Genomic DNA, 18,585 nt, shown 5'->3' on the forward strand with positions numbered 1-18,585 from the left:
AGACCCATCAAAGGGATATGAGAAACTATGTCCATGTGCCAACAACTGTTCTGTCAACCATTAAACCCCCAATAAAATGATTTAAAAAAAGAAATGGGGGGGGGGGGCTGGGCAGTAGTGCAGTGGGTTAAGCGTACATGATGCAAAGTGCAAGGACAGCGTAAGGATCCTGGTTCAAGCCCCCACCTGCAGGGGGGTTGTCTTGCAAGTGGTGAAGCAGGTCTTTCCTCTTCTCTGAATTTCTCTTTGTCCTATTCAATAACAACAATAACAATAACAACCACAACAAGGGAAGCAAAATGGGAAAGATGGCCCCCAGGAGCAGTGGATTCATGGTGCAGGTACCCAGCAATAACCCTAAGGTGAAAAACAAAATAATTAGGGCAAAATTGGAAAATTCTGTATTAGCAACTACGGCCATCCAGAACGACAGGACCTGTGGCCAGCTCTATGGCTTACATGCCAATGTCATTTTTCTTCCTTCCTTTCTAAAGAGTCAGGTGCCACGGGCCCAAGATTCCAGTAGCTTTTGCTCCAAGTTGGAGCCAGTGTTGTGCTCATGGGTATGGAGGCTGGGAACCTTTCCCTTCCTGACACAGATGACACAGAACCGCCTCTGGGCATCCAGAAGGCACTGGACCTGGATGCTCAAAAACCACAGTAAATCATCCCATTGCAGGGCTAATCTTGGCAAAATGTCATTTCAATTCTACTGTGAAGGACCAGCTGAGAAAAACAAACAAACAAAACAGAAATAGGGGGTTAGGCAGTGGTGTACCAGGTTAAATGCACATAATAAAAAAATGCAAGGACCTGTGCAAGGATTTGAGCAGTTTGAGCCCCTGGCTCTTTACCTGCAGGGTGATTGCTTCACAAGCAGTGAAGCAGGTCTGCAGGTGTCTATCTTTTCTCCCCCTCTCTGTCTTCTCCCTTCTCAATTTCTCTGTCCTATTCAAAAAACAAACAAACAAACAAAAAAAAAAAAAACAGAAAAAAGATGCCAGCAAGGAGCAGTAGATTCTTGGTACCTGTACCAAGTCCAACCCTAGAGGCAAAAAAAAAAAAAAAAAAAAAGGAGATGAGTCATGGTGGGCAGGGAGAGGATTGGAGAAAAGCCACTGGGAGAAATAGCAAAGTCAGAGAGAAAAACAATCATGGAGGTTTAGAAAATGGTAACAAAGTATTTAGACATTGGAGTTGGGGCACAGAACTCACTGGAACCTCAGCCTCTTTGTCAGAACTCAGTGGGGTCTAGAGGCAGGTATACACATTGTGCTGAACAAACCAGACCAGACCAGACCAGACCAGACCAGACCAGATCAGGCTCTGAGCAGAAGCTCAGAGATGGGCTGCTGGCTGTTTTTTTTTTTTTTTTTTAAGCCAGAGACAGAGAGGCAGAGAGAGGGAGAGAGACTCATCATGGCCTCGGAAGTAGCGCATTAGATAAGGCACTGGATCCTTAAGCATAAGGTCCTGAGTTTAATCCCCAGCAGCATGTATACCGGAGTAATGTATGGTTCTTTCTTTCCTCTTGTCTTCCTCATTAATAAATAAACACAATCTTTAAAAAAAAAAAACAAACAGCATGGAAGCTTCCTTCAAAGCAGTGGGGACCAGGCTTGAATCTGGTTGCATACATGCAAAGCAACACCTTATCCAAGTAAGCTACTTCACCTGCCTGGTTCAGCTGTCTGCATCTGAAAAGAGTTCCTTCTTTTGCTGCCACCGACTTGTTGAATGTCTCCTCACATCTTTGTCCTTAGTAAGGGGCCTGGTCCAGCAGCCTTGGGAGCAGGAGTTACAATCCTGACCTGGGGGTGAGGGTGGGGCATGTTGGAGAAAGAAGAGCCACCAGAGGCAGGTAGGCCAAGCCTGGAAATTTATACCCAGCAGGCCTCCTAGGGGAGGGCTCGGCTGGTGTTCAATCATACTCACCTGCACACCAACTTGAATTTAGAAACCACAAGTGAATGATACACATCATAGATGTGGGCAGCTTTGAGAAAGTTTAGTGGGGCTTTCTTATTTTTATTTAAGATCAATATTCATTCTTCATTTGTTCTCATAACGAAAATAGACTCTTAAATGCTTCAAATATACAAATATCACGGATGCACACACAATCCAGAAATGCTGAGGTCCGAGCTGCTACAGGGAGGAGGAGCAGGGGTTGGGGGGCTGGCAGGTAGCTAGCCACTCACCATGGTCCACAGAGCCCCCAAAGGGAGTTGAGGGGGTTTGGGGTGAGGTACCGAGGGTTTGCAGGGGTCTCCATGGGAAAGGCCTCTCCCACCATGGAGAAACTAGGGGTCCCAATATCTAAGATCCCAGTGGTCTCAGAATGCTCCATTGACCACCAGGAGAAAGGTCCCCAGACAAGTCATTCCCAGAGAGTCCTACTCAGAATGGCTGGCTGTGGGTAGGTAGACAGAGTTGAGTCTAAGACCTTGACCCTTTCCCTTTAAACTGGTCTCTGAAGGAGAATTCAAGACCAGGAAAACTCAGTTTAAGAATATATATATCAGTCCATTTGTATATAAAATACAGATTATTAACCAGAAGTGGCTAAGTGGAGGCCCAAAAGAAGTGACTCCCAGAGTCTGTCTGGCTTGGCCTCAATGTTTTCTTCAGGCCCTGCTACCTGGGCTTCCTTCCTATGAAAACCAAGATAGCCCTCCATTTTGAAAATAGAGTCTGAGAAGGACCTCCTCATAGGGGTCCACCAGAGCCTTCAGGAGTGACTCCTGCTAACTCATGGTCTGGGGAATAACCATGGGCAGCCTGACCAACATTCATCTCTGAACCTCGAGGGGAGTCAGAAGAGGCAGGAGCCTCGGAGGCTGCGGGCCTGGCGCAGGTCAGCTGACAGGGAGCGGCTCATCTGCTTGGTGGTGGAGCGGATGCTCTGAGCAGCCTGGACGGCTCTGCTCAGGGCCTTGTTGAGTTCCTCTAGGTCTTCCAGATCGAGCTGGATGGAATGCTGGTGTCCTTGGGTTGGCTGGGAGGAGGCTGTAGAGGGCTGGTTGGCAGCTGGTTGGGCTGCAGAGGCTGAGGTAGTTCCCAGAGGAGCATAGTACCTGAGGAGAGAAGGTAGTGGGCCCATGACCATGGAGCAGGCTGGGTGGAGCTGAGGAGCACCAAGCAAGGAGTCCACCCCTTTCCAACCCCCAGCTGGGCCAACAGCCTCTCCCTGAAAGTCTCAGTTTTTTCACGTCTATAGTAAACACTCAGAACAGGTGCTCAGAAATGATCAGTTAAATTCGCCCATCCATTTAACTCAGACTTGTTAACCAGATAGCATGCACTAGCTAGCCAGTGTGTTTCACAAAACCAGCCACTTTTCTAGGAGTTTCTGATATGAGTCATTTGAGCAGAAGATAGAGATCATCCTAATCCTACATAGGGGATACACTACACAGGGTCTCAGATGCCAAGTGGAGCACTGGAGAAGACTTGCACTTGACAAAGGTTTAAAGGACAGTCATTAAGATTCTGAGCGAATGGGAGGACCCACTCATTCAGAGCAGCAGCCTTCCTTTCCAGCCTTGTCCTGCAGGAGCAGGAATGTAGGGTGCCATTTGCAAGTGCTGGGGGGGAAAGGAGTGATGAACCCTGAGATGAAACATCTCCCCCATCCACCCCAGAGCTAATGAGCAGATGCTGAGACAGACAGCTCCTCAGAGAGTACATGGCATCTGAAGTGAATTCTTGTACTTCTTGAATCCCCAGTTCTCTTCTTGGGGACAATCTGCCCGTGCACACCCCTACCTTCTGCTTACCTGATGAGTGACTAGATTTAAAAATTATCTAAATCTCCTCCTAGGGCAGAGAGTGGAAAAAGAAAGAAAGAAAGAAAGAAAGAAAGAAAGAAAGAAAGAAAGAACCAACTAAATTTAGTGCAGGTACTAAAGGAGACTAAAGACCAGGTGGCAGCACAGGCCAATTCATTTTCCCAAAGTCACCCTGGTGGCAGTGACTGAGCGTGCTCAGTCTTGCTGACAGGAAGCAAGAGATAGTCAAGGACATCACCTGCAGCTTCTAGCAGCATTGGAAGCAATATGGTTACTTGCTTCCTCCTATGTACTTTCTTTGCATCAGTTAATTTATTCCTCACCACAACCTATCTCAGAGTGAAGGGAAAAAAAAAAGGAAAAACAAAATGAGACACAGAAGAGCAAAGTGACCTTCCCACCAGGTGCCACTGGCTGCATCTGCCTGGCTCTGAAGCTCAGGTGCTTCCTCTGTTTTCACAACTGGTCCTGGGCCATCATATGCCAAGCAAGGCCTTTCATGACTAATGAGTCAGGGAACAGATGGGGCCTCTGCTTGCCTCTGCCAGAGCCCGAGCAGGAGCACACAGTATGAACTCTCCTAGTTGCTGGAGAGGAGGGCTCCTTACTGACTTGCCTGGACTCAACTAAGAAGGCAAGAAACTGCACCACAGGCCAGAGTTCTCATGGGGACAGTGCTCCCAACAATAAGTCATCCTCAGACCAACTACAGCTCCTCAGTGCCTACAGACAAGTTTCTGACAAGGTAGCACTGGGGAGGAGTCTTGATCCACTCACTTTACAATGAGGGAAACTGAGGCATAAAATTAGTTGGTGAGGTGCCAGGTGGTGAGCACCTGTAGGGTGAACACGTTAAGAGTGTGCAAGGACCCTGGTTTGAGCCCCTGGCTTGCACCTGCAGGGTTTAAGCTTCACAAGTGGTGAAGCAGCTCCTCAGGTGTCTCTCTCACCCCCTCTTTATCTCCTTTTCCCTACAGACATCTGTCTATCCAGTAAAGAAGCCAATGAACAAAGTAGCTGGGGAATTAAGACAGGAAAAGACAGGCTGAGTCTGAGAGAGATTACCAAGTAGGGTGTGTGCCTTGCCATGAGCTGAGCTCAGGTTTGAACCCTGGCCCCTGGACCAAATGAAAGTGCCATAGCACTAGGGGAAACTCATGCTGTGGTGTCTTTGACTGTTTCTCTGCTTCTCCTTCTCTCTGTTTTTCTTTTAAAATTTTTTCTTTTCATTTCATTTATTTATTAGATTGAGAAAGAGAGAAATTGAAAGGGGAGGGGTAGATAGAGAGGGATAGACAGACATCTTCAGCCCTGCTATACCACTCATGAAGCTTTCCCCCTGCAGATGGGACTGGGGGCTTGAACCGTAATGTGTGCGCTTAACCGGTGAGTTGCTGCCTAACCCTTGTTTTTCTATCTCAATGAAAAGAGTTGGCCCAGGAGTAGTCATGCACATGTGAAGTCCTGACTCAAAAAAAAGGGGGGGGGGAATTTCAGGGGGTCAGGCTTTCCATTTATACAACCATTCCATGTAGGACCCACTTTTACTGGATTTTCTTCTTACTACTGACAATCCTAAGCAGTAGTAACATTCACTATGTGGCAAAGCTGGTGCTTCTTCGTCACTCATGACAATTTCCACTGGCATCTCCTGGACTTCCTGCCAGCTGCCTCATTTAATCCTCTCATCACTGGACTTGCTCAGACTATGGCCCCATTTTGCAGATGGGGAAATGGAGGCTCAGCAGTGAGTAGCTAATCAAAGTCAAATTGCTAGGTAGTGACAGTCAGGATTCCCACCCAAAGCACCTCTCTTGATTGATTTCCCATCTGGACTGAAGCCACATACAAATTGAGGTCCCTCCTACCATATGCCTGACCAGGGCTTAAAATTACCAGGAAGTCAAAGCAAGGAAAGGTTCAGAAATTGTCGGAGACACGACAAACCTAAGGAGATGTGAACTAATGCTTGATGTGATCCTAAAAAAGGAAAAGAACTTCAGAGAAAAATTAAATAACCCCCTATGCACTTTAGCTAACAGTAATGCATCAAACTGGGTTCAGTGCACAAATGTACTGGATTAATGCCAGATGTTAATAGTCAGGGAAACTGTGTGTGGACAGAATATGTGAACTCTCAACTTTCCTATAAACCTCAGTGTTTTTTTCTTTCTTTCTTTCTTTTATTTCCCAGAGCACTTCTCAGCCCTTGGCTTATGGCAGTGCAGGGGATTGAACCTGGAACCTCAGTAACTCAGGTGATAAAGCCTGTTTTCTACAACTATTCTAAAAAGCAATCCCTGGAAGAAAGAATGAGTGTGCATTACTGGCTCCCTGAGAAGACCCCAAAAGAAATGAAAACTGATGAGAGTGACAGATCCTGGGGAGCTGAAGGTCCCAGAGGCCAGAGCCTCTGCCACTGTCCTTCCCTGCTGAGTACTAGGCTGAGCATTCTCTCTGGTACATTGGACTTTCAGGGTTTGTTGAGTATTAGGTTTGTACTACACATTCCACACAAGGCAGACACATTGGAGTACATAGCACCCAGTCCTCAGCTGCCCCTCACAGGTCGGTAATTATCAACTGATTAGGACTAAGAGGTCAAGAAGGTTGAAACGGAATGTCCTTACACAGTGGCTGATGGATAAGGCAGGACTGGAACCGAGGAAACGTAGGCAAAGGCTGGTGGGACAGGTGCTGGGGGGGTGGCTGCCAGATACCACAGACCAGGGGGTGGTCGCTGTGGTGATCCTGCCTGTTGGCTCCTCTGCTTGGAGCTGGAGGTTGAAGGTGCATTTCTCCTAGTGGCAGCTTTTTCTGGCCCTGCAGAAGGATACCAGAGAGAGACAGAGTGATTTCTTTCAAGTACTTATTAGACAACAGAGCCAAGTCTATGGGCTGGCCAGGAGAAAGGGTATTGCTTTGAAAAACAAAAACAAACAAACAAAAGACCACAAACCCTCTCTGGACTTGCTCCAGCCCCATCCCGCCCCGGGATTCCACCCCACCCCAGGAGAGCAGAGGAAAGAACAGGGCCTATCCCTACCAGAGGGGACTGAGTCTGGGCCATGCCCCTCTGCAGAAGACCCAGCCTGACTGCACACAGGACATCTCCGGAGAGCAGTGAGAGATAGTCCCAGTGGGTCCCTGGAGACAGTGCCACCTGGAGGAGGAAGAGGAGATGCCAGGAGAGGGTTGTATAGATATCCTTGAGCCCCAGGGCAGGAAAGCTGAGGCTCCTAGAGGTTATCTAAGTTGTCGAGTTCTCCATCTGATCCCAGATTTCTTCATCTGATCATCCTCTATGTGGGTGTGGCCCCCAGAACAAAATGAAGATTAAGGAGGAGAGCAGCTCTCTCTCTTCCTGGGCAAGTCCCCAGTCATCAGGGTGAGTTCCAGGGCAAGGTCACTTCCTAACCTCCTGACTTCAATTCAGCTAACACTCTCTCTAGGAAGCCCACCCACCCATCTAGGTTGAATTATGTCTGTCCCCCCCACACACACCAGCCATTCTCTGTGCCTCCATCCAGGCTCGGACCACTTTGTTTTGTCACTTGATAGTTGAAAGTTTCTTTTTTTTAAAATTTTTATTTATTGGGTTTGTTGTTGTTGTTTTTGTAGATAGTATTGTTGTTGTTATTGATGCACCATGAACCCACTGCTCCTGGAGGCCTTTTTTTCCCCCCCTTTGTTGCCCTTGTTGTTGTAGCCTTGTGGTTATTATTGTTATTGTTGATGTCGTTCGTTGTTGGATAGGACAGAGAGAAATGGAGAGAGAAGGGGAAGACAGGGGGAGAGAAAGATAGACACCTGCAGACCTGCTTCACCACTTGTGAAGCAAGCCCCCTGCAGGTAGGGAGCCAGGGGTTCGAACCGGGATCGTTCCGCGGATCCTTGTGCTTCGCGCCACATGCACTTAATCCGCTATACTACCACCTGACTTCCAATTGAAAGTTTCTTGAGAGTCAGTGTGGAAAGGGAATGAATGAATGTATGAATGAATGAATGAATGAATGAATGAATGAATGACCGAATGAATGAATGAAAAGGCCTATTTGGACTCTAGCAAAGGCCAAGCGAAACTGTGGTGAAGAGCTAAGGTTTTGGAGTCATAAAAACCCATGTTCAAATCCCAGCTCAACTGCTTAGAAGTTATATGCCTCCAGGTAAGTTATATAGCCTCCTTGGGCCTCTGTTTCTTCATTTACAAAATGAGCTTACCAATAAAGTGAATAAAACCTACTTTACAGAACTGTGAAGATTAACATTTGTAAAATCCTAAGCAGCTGCATATGTTAGGAGTTTAGCAAATGGCAAGTCCATCATTATCCTCATCACTGTGGAAAGTGTCTCACAGACCATCTCCAACATGCTCAGCATGTGTGTAGTGCCCGAGGCTCACAGAAGGCAGGGGACATGCTTATGGCCACATAGCAAGTCAGTGGCAAAGCTAGAACTTGAGTCAGGTGTCCACATCCTCAGACACCTGCTCTCCTCACTAGTCGTTATGGCTTTGGGGAAAGGATGAGGAAAGTGGTGGAGGCGAGGTGAGACATCATCTCCACTGCTAGCTCTTCTGCTGCACAGGACACCATCATGGTGCTTGAGAAACTTCCTAAGCCCCATGTGTAGCTTCTCCATGTCAAAGTTAGAAAGCAAGCACACTTTCAGACCCTAGCTCCTGGAGTAGCAGGTGTGAAGATCCTGGAGAAGCCCTTCTCCCCCTGCCTGTCACTTTGACCTAGCACTCAGCTCAGGGTGGGCCCACTTTGGTCCAGCCACTCCTCCCTGTCCTGGCCATTTCTCTAGTGGCTACCCCTTACCTGCATCCTGGGTCTGACCTGGTTGGCAATGGGGGCAGGAGACTGTTCTGCTGCCTCTAGGGACATCCCTGGGAGTCAGGACATGGTACTCCTGGCCTGGGGAGGCAACCAGAAAATCAGTGTTTCACCTCTGCATCGATGCCGGATTTGCAAGAGGATTCAGTATGATCACCTACATCTCCCACTAATGTTTTTTTTTAACTGATAATGACAGAGATAGAGAGGGAGAGAAGGAGACTGAGACAGAGAGATAGACATCTGAAGCATTGCTCTACTGCTCATGAAATTAGTTTCCCCCCTGCAGGTGGAGCCTGAAACCTTGAACCCAGGTCCTCACATGTGGTATCATGTGTGCTCTACTGGGTGTGCCACTGCCCAGCCCCTCCTTCCTTGCTGTGGGTTGTTTTGTTTGTTTGTTTGTTTGTTTGTTTTTGATAGCACAGAGATAATTTGAGAGGGCTGAGGAGGAAAGAAAGGGAGAGGGAGGGAGGGAGGGAGAAAGGGAAGAAGGGAGGAAGTGGGAGAGAAAGAAAGAGAGAGAGACTAAGTATTTGCTTCTCTGCTCATGCAACCCTGAAAGACCAGGGAACAGGGGCTTGAACCTGGGTCCTTGCGCATGGTAACACTCTCTTACCCAGGTGTGCCACTACCTGCCCCTGCTCCCCTGCAGTGGTTTAACAGCCATTTTGTCTCCCACACAAACACACTGCTTATGCAAGAGCACACACTATGTTGCTCATATGTGTCAGCATGAGTACATATTTGGGTTTATACATACATGCATACACATTTACATAAAAATATCCATTCTTCTATTTACTAAAAGCTCTCTCTAGGTTCCTGTTTCATCTCTGAACAGGTTCAGGTATTGGCTGTCTAGTTCTTGAAAAGCTCTGGTAGGATGTGAAAGCAGACCTGCTGATAGGTTAGTTAGTCTAAAATGGTGCCAGCTTTGCTATTCACGTGACCCAAGTTTGAACCCCTGGTACATACACAGCATGGGAGTTCTAGAGCTTTGGGGGAAGTTTCAGTGCTGTAGTGCCCACCCACCCCCCGCCCTTTCTGACTGTCTACCCCTTTCTGTCTGGAAAAGAAAAGTTGGCTTGGAGTAGTAAAATCACAAATACACAAGGACCTTGCAAGTCAAAAAATAATTGAGAGTGAAAACATGCCAGAAGACAGGATCAATAGTGGCCAGGACTGTGACGTTTTATATTCTTATTATAATTTTTTTTAATTGTCACCAGGGTTATCGCTGGGGCTTAATGCCAGCACCATGAATCCACCACTCCCAGTGGATATTTTTCCCACCTTTTTTTTTTCTCTCTATTTTATTAGACAGAAAGGAGAGGAATTAGGAAGGGAGAGGGAAACAGAGAAGGATAGAGAAAGAGAGACACCTACAGACCTGCTTCACTGAAGCATCCTCCCATGCAGGAGGGAAACAGGGGCTCAAACTCCAGCCCTTGTGCATGGTAATGTGTGTGCTCAACTGGGTGTGCCACCACCTGGCCCCCCTTACTATAATTCTTTACTTGTCTTCTCTGCTATGAAGACAAGTAAACTAGGAGCAAACTGGAGCCATATCCTTGTGTGCTTTTCTGGTAAACACTCTGAAATAGTGCTTGTGACATGTCACCTCAAATCTAGCTGTGTGCCAAGAGGTTAGTGTGGAGGCCACAGGGGACCCCTAGGAGTTAGATCTGAAAGTGGGCCAGGAGTAAATGGTATTGATACATGGTGCATGCTCACCCTGTAGCTCAGGTCCTACAAACAGAAGGTAATCCAGACTCCTCTATGTGGCTTAGCCAGACCCAGGCATGGGTCCTGTCTCAGGAGAGACCTGTCAGGCTGTCTGCTGAATGAATGAATGAATGAATGAATGAATGAATGAATACATCAAGGTCAGGGAGGCAGTGCTCCCTGATGCTCACAGAAAATGATGACAGTCAACTGGCTGAATGACCTCAGGAAAGAAGATATCAAGCAGGGACTGGGTCCCACCATGCCCTCTCCCAGCCCACCTGTATACTGGCCCCGGAAGGTGACCCTGTCCTGCCGTCTGGTGCTGCCCACTCCTCTAGCTCCATCCTGAGTTGCCTGCACATGGTCCTCAGCACTCTTGCTCTTCTCAGAGAATAGCCTGGGGGAAGCTGGCTCAGATTCAGAACCTGGGGTGGAGAGACAGGGGCATCAGAGGGGTACTGGTGCAGTCATACAACTTGGAGAGTGGGCTTTAAGGTAGGCAGTTGGGTGAACATTTTTTAAAGATTAATTTGTTGGGGCCAGGTGGTTGTGCACCTAGTCAAATGCACACATTTTCAAGAGCAAGGACTAGGGTTCAAGTCCCTGGTTGCCACCTCCAAAGGGGGTGGGGGGATAGTTGGCTGGGGGGGAGAAGCTTCACAGGCACTGAAGCACTGAGTCTTTTTCCTCTGTCTCCTCCCTCTCCTCTTAATTTCTCTTTGTCTTGTCAAATTAAAATAAAGGAAAACAAAAAAAGGTAAAAAAAAAAAAAGACTGTTAGAAGTTGTAGATTCACAGAGTCCCAGCAATAATCCAGGTGGCAATAAAAATAAATGAAAATTTTAAAAAAAGGACTGATTTATTTATGAAAGAGAGAACCAGAGCATGACTCTGGAATATGCATGTTAAGGACTGAACCAAGATCATTATGTTTGCAAGACCATTGACCACCCGCTTGGGTTGCAAACTCTTGAGTTTAAATCCCAGATCTGCCCCTTAGTAAGACCAGCTGATGGAACCTGCATTCAGTCCTGGATATAGGCCCTGCACTCCCATGGAATTCTGTTCCTTTAGCTGCACAGAGGCTCAACAACCTGCTCAACATCACACAGCCATAAGAGCTGGGCTAGTGCTGAGTCCTGCTACCAGATCCAGAGTCCAGTGCCCTCCAGGAAAGTACCCGCAGGAGTCCTACAAGCCCTCTGCAGGGATGGTCAAGGCAGATGAGAGATACAAAGCCTTTAAGGAGACTGTGGCTGATACAGCAAGCAGTGTTTCAGCCAGACATCTGCTTGAAATAGACATGGGGAGGACCTTATCCACCTTCCCATGATTCTGGGGCCCCTGACCACTGAGCTCCATGGTCAGCCTGTGGCCTCTAGAAATTAGCTCTGGTGGACAGTCACTTACTCAGAGACAGTCGAGGCACTTCCCGGGGTACCGAGGAGGACCTGGCTCGCCGTCTTACTGCAGGGACAGCTTGCTCTGTACCTCCAGGTTCACAAGACAATCTCTCTGTGGATTTACTGGCAAAAGCGAGACAAATGTCATTGGATTAGGTTCTGTGTAGCCTTTTAGCATGACCCACCATCAGTCTAATCTGGAGAAAAGTTGGAGGAACACATGGAAGTCAGAACCTAAGTCGAGTCATGAACTCAGCAAATGGCTCTGAGTCACTTTGACCCTTGGTTTTCTCCTCTATCAAATGAGGTTAGTAGCAGTTACCCCAGAAGGTTGTTAGAAGGACTAGTGAGTCAATGTCTATGAAATGATGAACCTAGTTCCTCCAACAGAAACATTTAAGAAACAGGGGCCGGGTGGTGGCCTAGTGACTCAGTGTACACATCACTGTGTGCAAAGGACTTGGGTTCAAGTCCATTATGCCCACCTGCAGTAGGGAAGCTTCACAAGGGGTGAAGCAATGTTGCATGTGTGTCTCTCTCCCTCTATCCCCCCCCTCAATTTCTCTGTCTCTATCTGAAAGAAAGAGAGAGAGGAAGGAAGGAAGGAAGGACGACTTAAGAGGAGCCCTCTGACTGTATGCTGTCATGATGAAAGGCCATCACGACAAAGGGTGAGGGTCAAGGAAAAGTTCTAGCATATCAGCAGGCAAGTGAGTCCATGGATGTCATCATATAGGACTGACAGTGCACCACCAGCAAAAATATCAGAGTAGTACTGAGCCAATGAGAGAGTGGGTGTAGCAGTGCCTGAGAACACAGGCCTAGTGGGAGCCCCAAAGTATCCAGGGCACAGAGGTGGGAGTGTGGCGCTCACCCACCTTCCATAGTGGGCACCCCAGGCAGCTGAGGAGTCTGGTGGCTGGTCCTGAACCCTGGTGATGTGGGTGGATGTGGGGTGCATGGGGCTGCACTGAGGGGAGCGGTGCACACTGTCCTCCAGCTGCAGGCGTAGCCGGGACACTTCCTCCTGCAGCTCGTGGATGGCCTGACTGGGGAAGGACACAGAGAAAAACAGGTCCTGATGTACCACAAACAAGGTAGCAAGCAGCCCACAGAGGTGCCTGTGCAGCACCCTTGGCCTGGGGGACTTTCCCTGTTCTCCCTCAATCCTGGGGCTCCCCCAGAGATCATGTTTGTGCACACATGCTGAGCAAAGCAGGACTTTCTTTGAGGTCTGCCCATCCTAACACTGAGTAACTCTGTTCTATTTTTATTTAAAACTAGAACACTGCTCTGCATTGGCTTGTGGTGGTGCTGGGGATTGAGTTTGGTCCCGCAGTCTTGGGCATGAAAGTCTTTTTGCGTAACCATTATGCAATTCTCCCCAACTCCTGGGTAACTGCTGTGAAACAAGCTAAAGACTTTCTTGAGGTAGAGATGAAGAAGAATGAAGAGGACACTGGTTAAAGTGCCACTTTAAAGTTCAATTCTAACCAGCCTCGAGGCCTGGATGGGTTCTCCTCCTCTATACTGTCTGCAGAAGCCTTGACTATGAATCCAGGGTCCTTTCTGCTCATCCTCAGCCCCTCCCCTTCTGGGTTCCCCACAACATCCCGTTGGGTATTCAAGTTTATCCCTCTGCTTATGACAGAACCTGCTTGTTTCTTGTTCTATCGAACCAGGCAGTGGCAGGCAAGGTACAACCTTCCAGTTTCACACCTGAGACCTTACACCCCGCACCTGTCCCCCAGGAAGCATGACTGCACTGGACTCTAAGTCCCAAGATGCAGTGGAGGACTGTCTCCAGAGGGTACAGAGATACCAGGAGCTTCCCATCACCATGGAAGGTACACAATCAGGAACATGCAAGAGTGCTGCTAGTGGGCTGGGGACAGAACAGTGGTTTATGCAATGGATTCTCATATGAAACTGAGGCTCTGAGATCCCAGGTTCAGTCCCCAGCACCACCACCGTAAGCCAGAGCTGAGCAGTGCTCTGGGAAAAAAAAAAATGAAAAGAAGAGCTGGTAGAGCACACATATTATAATGTGCAAGGAGCAAGGTTTAAGCACCTGGTCCCTGTGTGCGGGTAGGTGGGGATGGGTGTTGGTGGGAGCTTCATAAGCAGTGAAGTAGTGCTGCTGGTGTCTTTCTTTCTGGCTTTATCTAATATTTTAAAAAAAAGCAAAACAAAACAAAGCAAAAACTGCTGGGAGATCCCCACACTCAGCCCTCTTCTCCACGGCAATGAGCCACTAGCACCTAGGAAGTGAGTTCTATCAATGTGTCTCTCCAGCCAGTCCCTGGATCTTCAGCATCTTGGCCTGAGGGCAGTGCTGGTAGACCTTACGCAAACTCCCTCCACACAGTGTGGGCTCAGCAGAGGAGAAGTGCTCCAGGCTGACAGGGGCTCTGCCTTGGCTCCCTGGCTCTGTTCCTGGGGTGGTGCTCCCCTCTGGGTTGACTCTTGCCTGATGGCCCCTGGGCTTCCAGTTGAGACTCTCCTGACACCACCTCCAGCTCTCAGGTAAGCATGCGACATCTTTCTGGGTAAGCCCTATTCTGGGTAAGCCCTATTCATTTGGTATGCGTCCCAGGGCAGTCGGTTCCCCTGGCAATCCCCAGGGTGACGGTGCTGGGGTTTTCAAGCCAAGCCTGAGGGCAACGGCTGCAGGAGAGCCAGGTCTCCCCAGTTAACCCTGCAAGGCCTGGCTGAGGCTGCACACTGTGCAGAGCACTGGGGACGGGGGGGGGGGGGGACAGCTCTAGCTCTACATCCCAGGCTGAAGGCTATTAAATGAGAGTCCAGGACTTGACATACCATTTGGTGTCACTTGCCTTCTCCGGGTTGTTTCTATCAAATCTCAGTCTCCTTGATAAAGTTCTAGCTTTCTCTCTCCCTTCTCCCAATTTTGGAATTAAAGGCAGAGGTGTGTATGCCGCAGGGGCGGGGGGGGGGGTAGGGAGGCGGGGGGCAGACAGATAGGGAGACACCTGCAGCACTGCTCCACCACTCATGAAGCTTCCCCGTGCAGGTAGAGGTCAGAGGCTTGAACCAAGGTCTGTAATCATGGAGACATATGTGCTTTACTGGGTGAGCCCCCCACCAGATCTCTTCCCCACAACCCCCCACACTCTTTTCTTTCATCTTGGAATAGAACTCAAGACTCCATACACGTGAACCAAGTGCTCTACTGACTTCCTTCACCAAGCTGACTTAACCCTTTACTGGGTACTTCTTGACACTTAAATCCCCCCTCACTCCTTGAATACTCATTCCAACTGGTTTGCCAGACATGCAAGTTATTCTAGCTCTCTCTCCTTCCATGAACATTCCCCAAAGTGAAAATCCAAAGTCCTGTAGGCCCAACACTGAAGTATCTCCTCTCAGGTGCTGTTGTCTCTGGTCTCCATCTTAGCAGCCAGAAGACAATCCAGACGTAAGTCTATCACATTATCCCTTTGCTTAAACTCCCTCAGTGATCTTAGGTGACTCTCACTATACCTATGCATATTCAGTGAACGCCTTCGCTGAGTCAAGCTACCATCCAAACCTTTTACCACAGCACACAAGGCTTCCCAAGTTCTATCTTTACTGCTTAGGGTTCCTTGCTTCACAAATAGATGCTACAGGATGGCAAGTGTTCTCTTCCTCTAGGCTTTTGTACCTGCTACTCCCTCTACTGGGGATGCTCTTCCATTGCTCTTGCTTCTAGTCTAAGCTGAGATACTACCTCCACCAGGAAGTCCTCCTGGAAGCTGCTGGTGACTGGTCCCTTTTCTGTGTTCCTACAGCCCTTCAATCTCCTGCCATCACTGTGCTTGTAAAACTTGAGTGCAACCATCTGTTGCTTAGACCACTCTACAAGATGGTAAACCTTATAAGTATTGGATCCACTACTGTATATTCTCATGGCATAATGTAAATAACTAGATCTCTAAGGCTATGCTGATGCCAGAGGAAATTCCAAGGGTTTACCAGTTCAACTCACACTTGAAAACCAAGTGCCAGCAACTGGGCTCAACTTTGCACAAAGACAACATGAAAGGAGGCCTCAGCTATATACACAGCAGCTTCCCAATACATTCTGGGACAAACACTCAAATCCATCAAAGTTGTGAATAATCACAAGCAATTCAGAGGAGAGGGAAGAGGACTGACTGGCCTGTTCTCCCATTTTTGTTCAACCAAACAAGAAGAAGTTTGCTTGCAAAGACTGGATTAAAAAGAAAAGAATGGGAGTTGGGCAGTAGCACAGCGGGTTAAACACACGTGGTACAAAGCACAAGGACTGCGTAAGGATCCTGGTTCGAGCCCCCGGCTCCCCACATGTGGGGGAGTCGCTTCACAAGTAGTGAAGCAGGTCTGCAGGTGTCAAAAAAAAAAAAGAAAGAAAGAAAGAAGAAAAGAATTTAGCTGGGGAGAGAACAGAATAGTTATTTATACATAAAGACTGTAATGTGTAAGGCACTAACATTTGCAGGTTCATTCCTCAAGTCCCATCTTAAGCCACGGCTGAGCCACTGGGTCTGGTACAAACAAACAACAACAAACAAGGGGGCCAGAAGATAGCTTACCAGGTAAGATAACTATCTTGCCATGGGCATGTCTAGGATTAAATTCTGGCTACACATAGGAGTGCCACAATGCTGGGGGACACTCCAGTAACGGGGTGTCTCTCTCTGTCTCTGTCCCTCGATCTGAATGAAAAAGTCAGCCTGGGCCGCCCAGGAGTGGTAAAACTGCACACATCTGAGGCCCTGGAAATGCAAACCACACACACACACACACACACACACACACACACACACCCCTGAAAAAATATAATCCATACAATGAGTGTATAAACTGCAGAGAATATATTCCTACAAAAGGAAAGCCTGTCTTGGAAGGGATCTTGGGTGGAGGGGATATAGGTAGAGGTCTTTTTGATGCACAGACCATAGACTGAGCATATGTTCCTTTAGTCTAAGCACTTAAGACTTCAAATTGGTAATCAGATTGAATTTTAACAGTGGGCTCAAACTGTTAATACATTTCTAATAGTGACTTGTTCTTTGAACTATAGTCTCTAAAAAGCTTAGACCAGGGAGAACAGATGCAACTGGTGGCAATACTTTATAAGATACAGCTCTGTATAAATAGCATAAAAGGACATAAATTATGATAAGGTCTTGTATGATACAGCAAATCCTAACAATGGGATTTTCAAAGTTAACCCAATCACCAAATAATTTAGTTATAGCTATTAACTATCTATCACCTTCTTAAAACCTAAAACAGCAGGAAACTTTCCCTTTCTCTATAAAGCCCATACATCTCCCAGTCCTGGAACCTCTAGAATGAGGCTCACTTTCCTGCATGCTTCTCTCAAGTCATACCAACTGATACTGCATCTGCTGATCCCAACCTAATCAATGCAATCACTACCACCTCAGCATGCTTCACTTCGGACCATGTCCAGAGACGTCAGGCGTGGAATGTCAACCCTTCAGATTCACAACTCTGGTGAGACCTTTCCTAGCTCATAGGACTCCTTAATTCCATTTCGAGTGATGTACTCTTTAACAAAACCTCAAAACCTAGATATAGGCCAGGGCCCATGATAGGGCATATGTATACATGTATCCATAAGTTAGGGGAAATATATGTACCTTAAAGCAAAAGTGCACAATAATTTGCAGTGAGTCAAAAAAATGGAGCAAGAAAATAGAATGAACTAAAAAGATACCTTAAAGTACCTAATGAAAGTTTCTAGTTAGACCTAGATACCCTCCTCATCTACCTCCTATTACACGTCCCCCAATAACTCCAAAGCTAACCGTGTCAGACAAAGAGAGAGGTCTTGATACTAGAGAACTGAAGCCCTGGCTGGAACAGGAATCTCAGAATGTAGATCAATGAGGAACCCAGAAAAATCCCTGGGCAGGGAGGCAGGACGCTTGGGTGTGTCTGGTCACAGCAAAGCCTGCACTGGCCAGGGGGCCATGTGAGCCTCTGCAGAGAGCTACAGCCCACTTACTCTCGCCCCATCCTGGTGAGGAGGAAGGCAGTGTTGGTCTCCGTGCGTCCATGGGGAAGAACTTCAGGGGCCGGGGTGGGGGGTGAGGCAATTGTTGTGCTGGGGGGAAGTTGTTCAGAAAGCTGAGTTTTCCCTTTGCACTCTGAACCAGGAGCTGCTGGGGAGACAGAAAGAGACTAAAGTGAGCTTATTCAGAGAGGAGTCCTAAAGCTGGAATGCTTCACCACTCTGAACTTTTGCCACTCAAAGTGAGACAGACACAGTTAAGACAAGGGAAGGGGCGAGAGGGAAAGAGAACACAGCACCAGAAGCTTTCTCCAGTGTGATGGGAGACAGGCTTGAACCTGGGTCTTGTGCATGACAAAACAGGTGCACTGTCCAGCCCCAAACACAAACTTGTGTGGGTGAGGAGTCAGAAGAGAGATGAATACCAGCTGAAAGGACAGATGAAGTTCCAGATGAGGCCAAGGACCCATGACCTCGAAAACAAAAGATGTGGGCTTTGCTGAGAGCTGGGGGAACTAAGCTGGAACTGCAGGGGTTCCTGTTATTCTAACACTACTCAGCATCTACCTGCCGGCATGGACCCCAGATTTCAGGATCTGCCCTGCTAGAGCTCACTGATCCGTGCTCCAGGTGGGCCTCAGACTCCCCTGTATTTCAACAGGTTTTTCTGACACTAGACTCAAAGCTTCTACCTCACTCTGAAATGACAGTCATACTCTGTGGGTGAGCATACTATGGGGCAGAGCTTCACAACTTTAACCTCTCAAAGGGATGAGGGACTACAGGGCAAAAAC

At 47.9% G+C, this 18,585-nt stretch overlaps 1 protein-coding gene across 9 annotated transcripts in view; it reads right to left on the bottom strand.

Moving 5' to 3' along the window:
- Nucleotides 1–1,993: 1,993 nt before the first annotated feature.
- AKNA (AT-hook transcription factor) overlaps nucleotides 1,994–18,585 on the bottom strand; it is a 66,727-nt gene continuing 50,135 nt past the window's right edge. For 5 of the 9 annotated variants that reach the window (XM_060200027.1, XM_060200026.1, XM_060200030.1 and 2 more), the window contains 8 exons: nucleotides 17,786–17,942; nucleotides 12,642–12,812; nucleotides 11,771–11,886; nucleotides 10,639–10,785; nucleotides 8,615–8,710; nucleotides 6,838–6,954; nucleotides 6,422–6,614; nucleotides 1,994–3,077 (listed from right to left, as the gene is read on the bottom strand). In XM_060200027.1, the coding sequence (XP_060056010.1) occupies nucleotides 2,816–3,077; nucleotides 6,422–6,614; nucleotides 6,838–6,954; nucleotides 8,615–8,710; nucleotides 10,639–10,785; nucleotides 11,771–11,886; nucleotides 12,642–12,812; nucleotides 17,786–17,942 (1,259 nt within the window). In that variant the 3' untranslated portion in view covers nucleotides 1,994–2,815. The remainder of the gene's footprint in view (nucleotides 3,078–6,421; nucleotides 6,615–6,837; nucleotides 6,955–8,614; nucleotides 8,711–10,638; nucleotides 10,786–11,770; nucleotides 11,887–12,641; nucleotides 12,813–17,785; nucleotides 17,943–18,585) is intronic. The other 4 variants (XM_060200028.1, XM_060200029.1, XM_060200034.1 and 1 more) reach the window with 4 other exon arrangements.

This window comes from Erinaceus europaeus, chromosome 10, assembly GCF_950295315.1.
Source record: "Erinaceus europaeus chromosome 10, mEriEur2.1, whole genome shotgun sequence".
Classification (NCBI taxonomy): Eukaryota; Metazoa; Chordata; class Mammalia; order Eulipotyphla; family Erinaceidae; genus Erinaceus; species Erinaceus europaeus.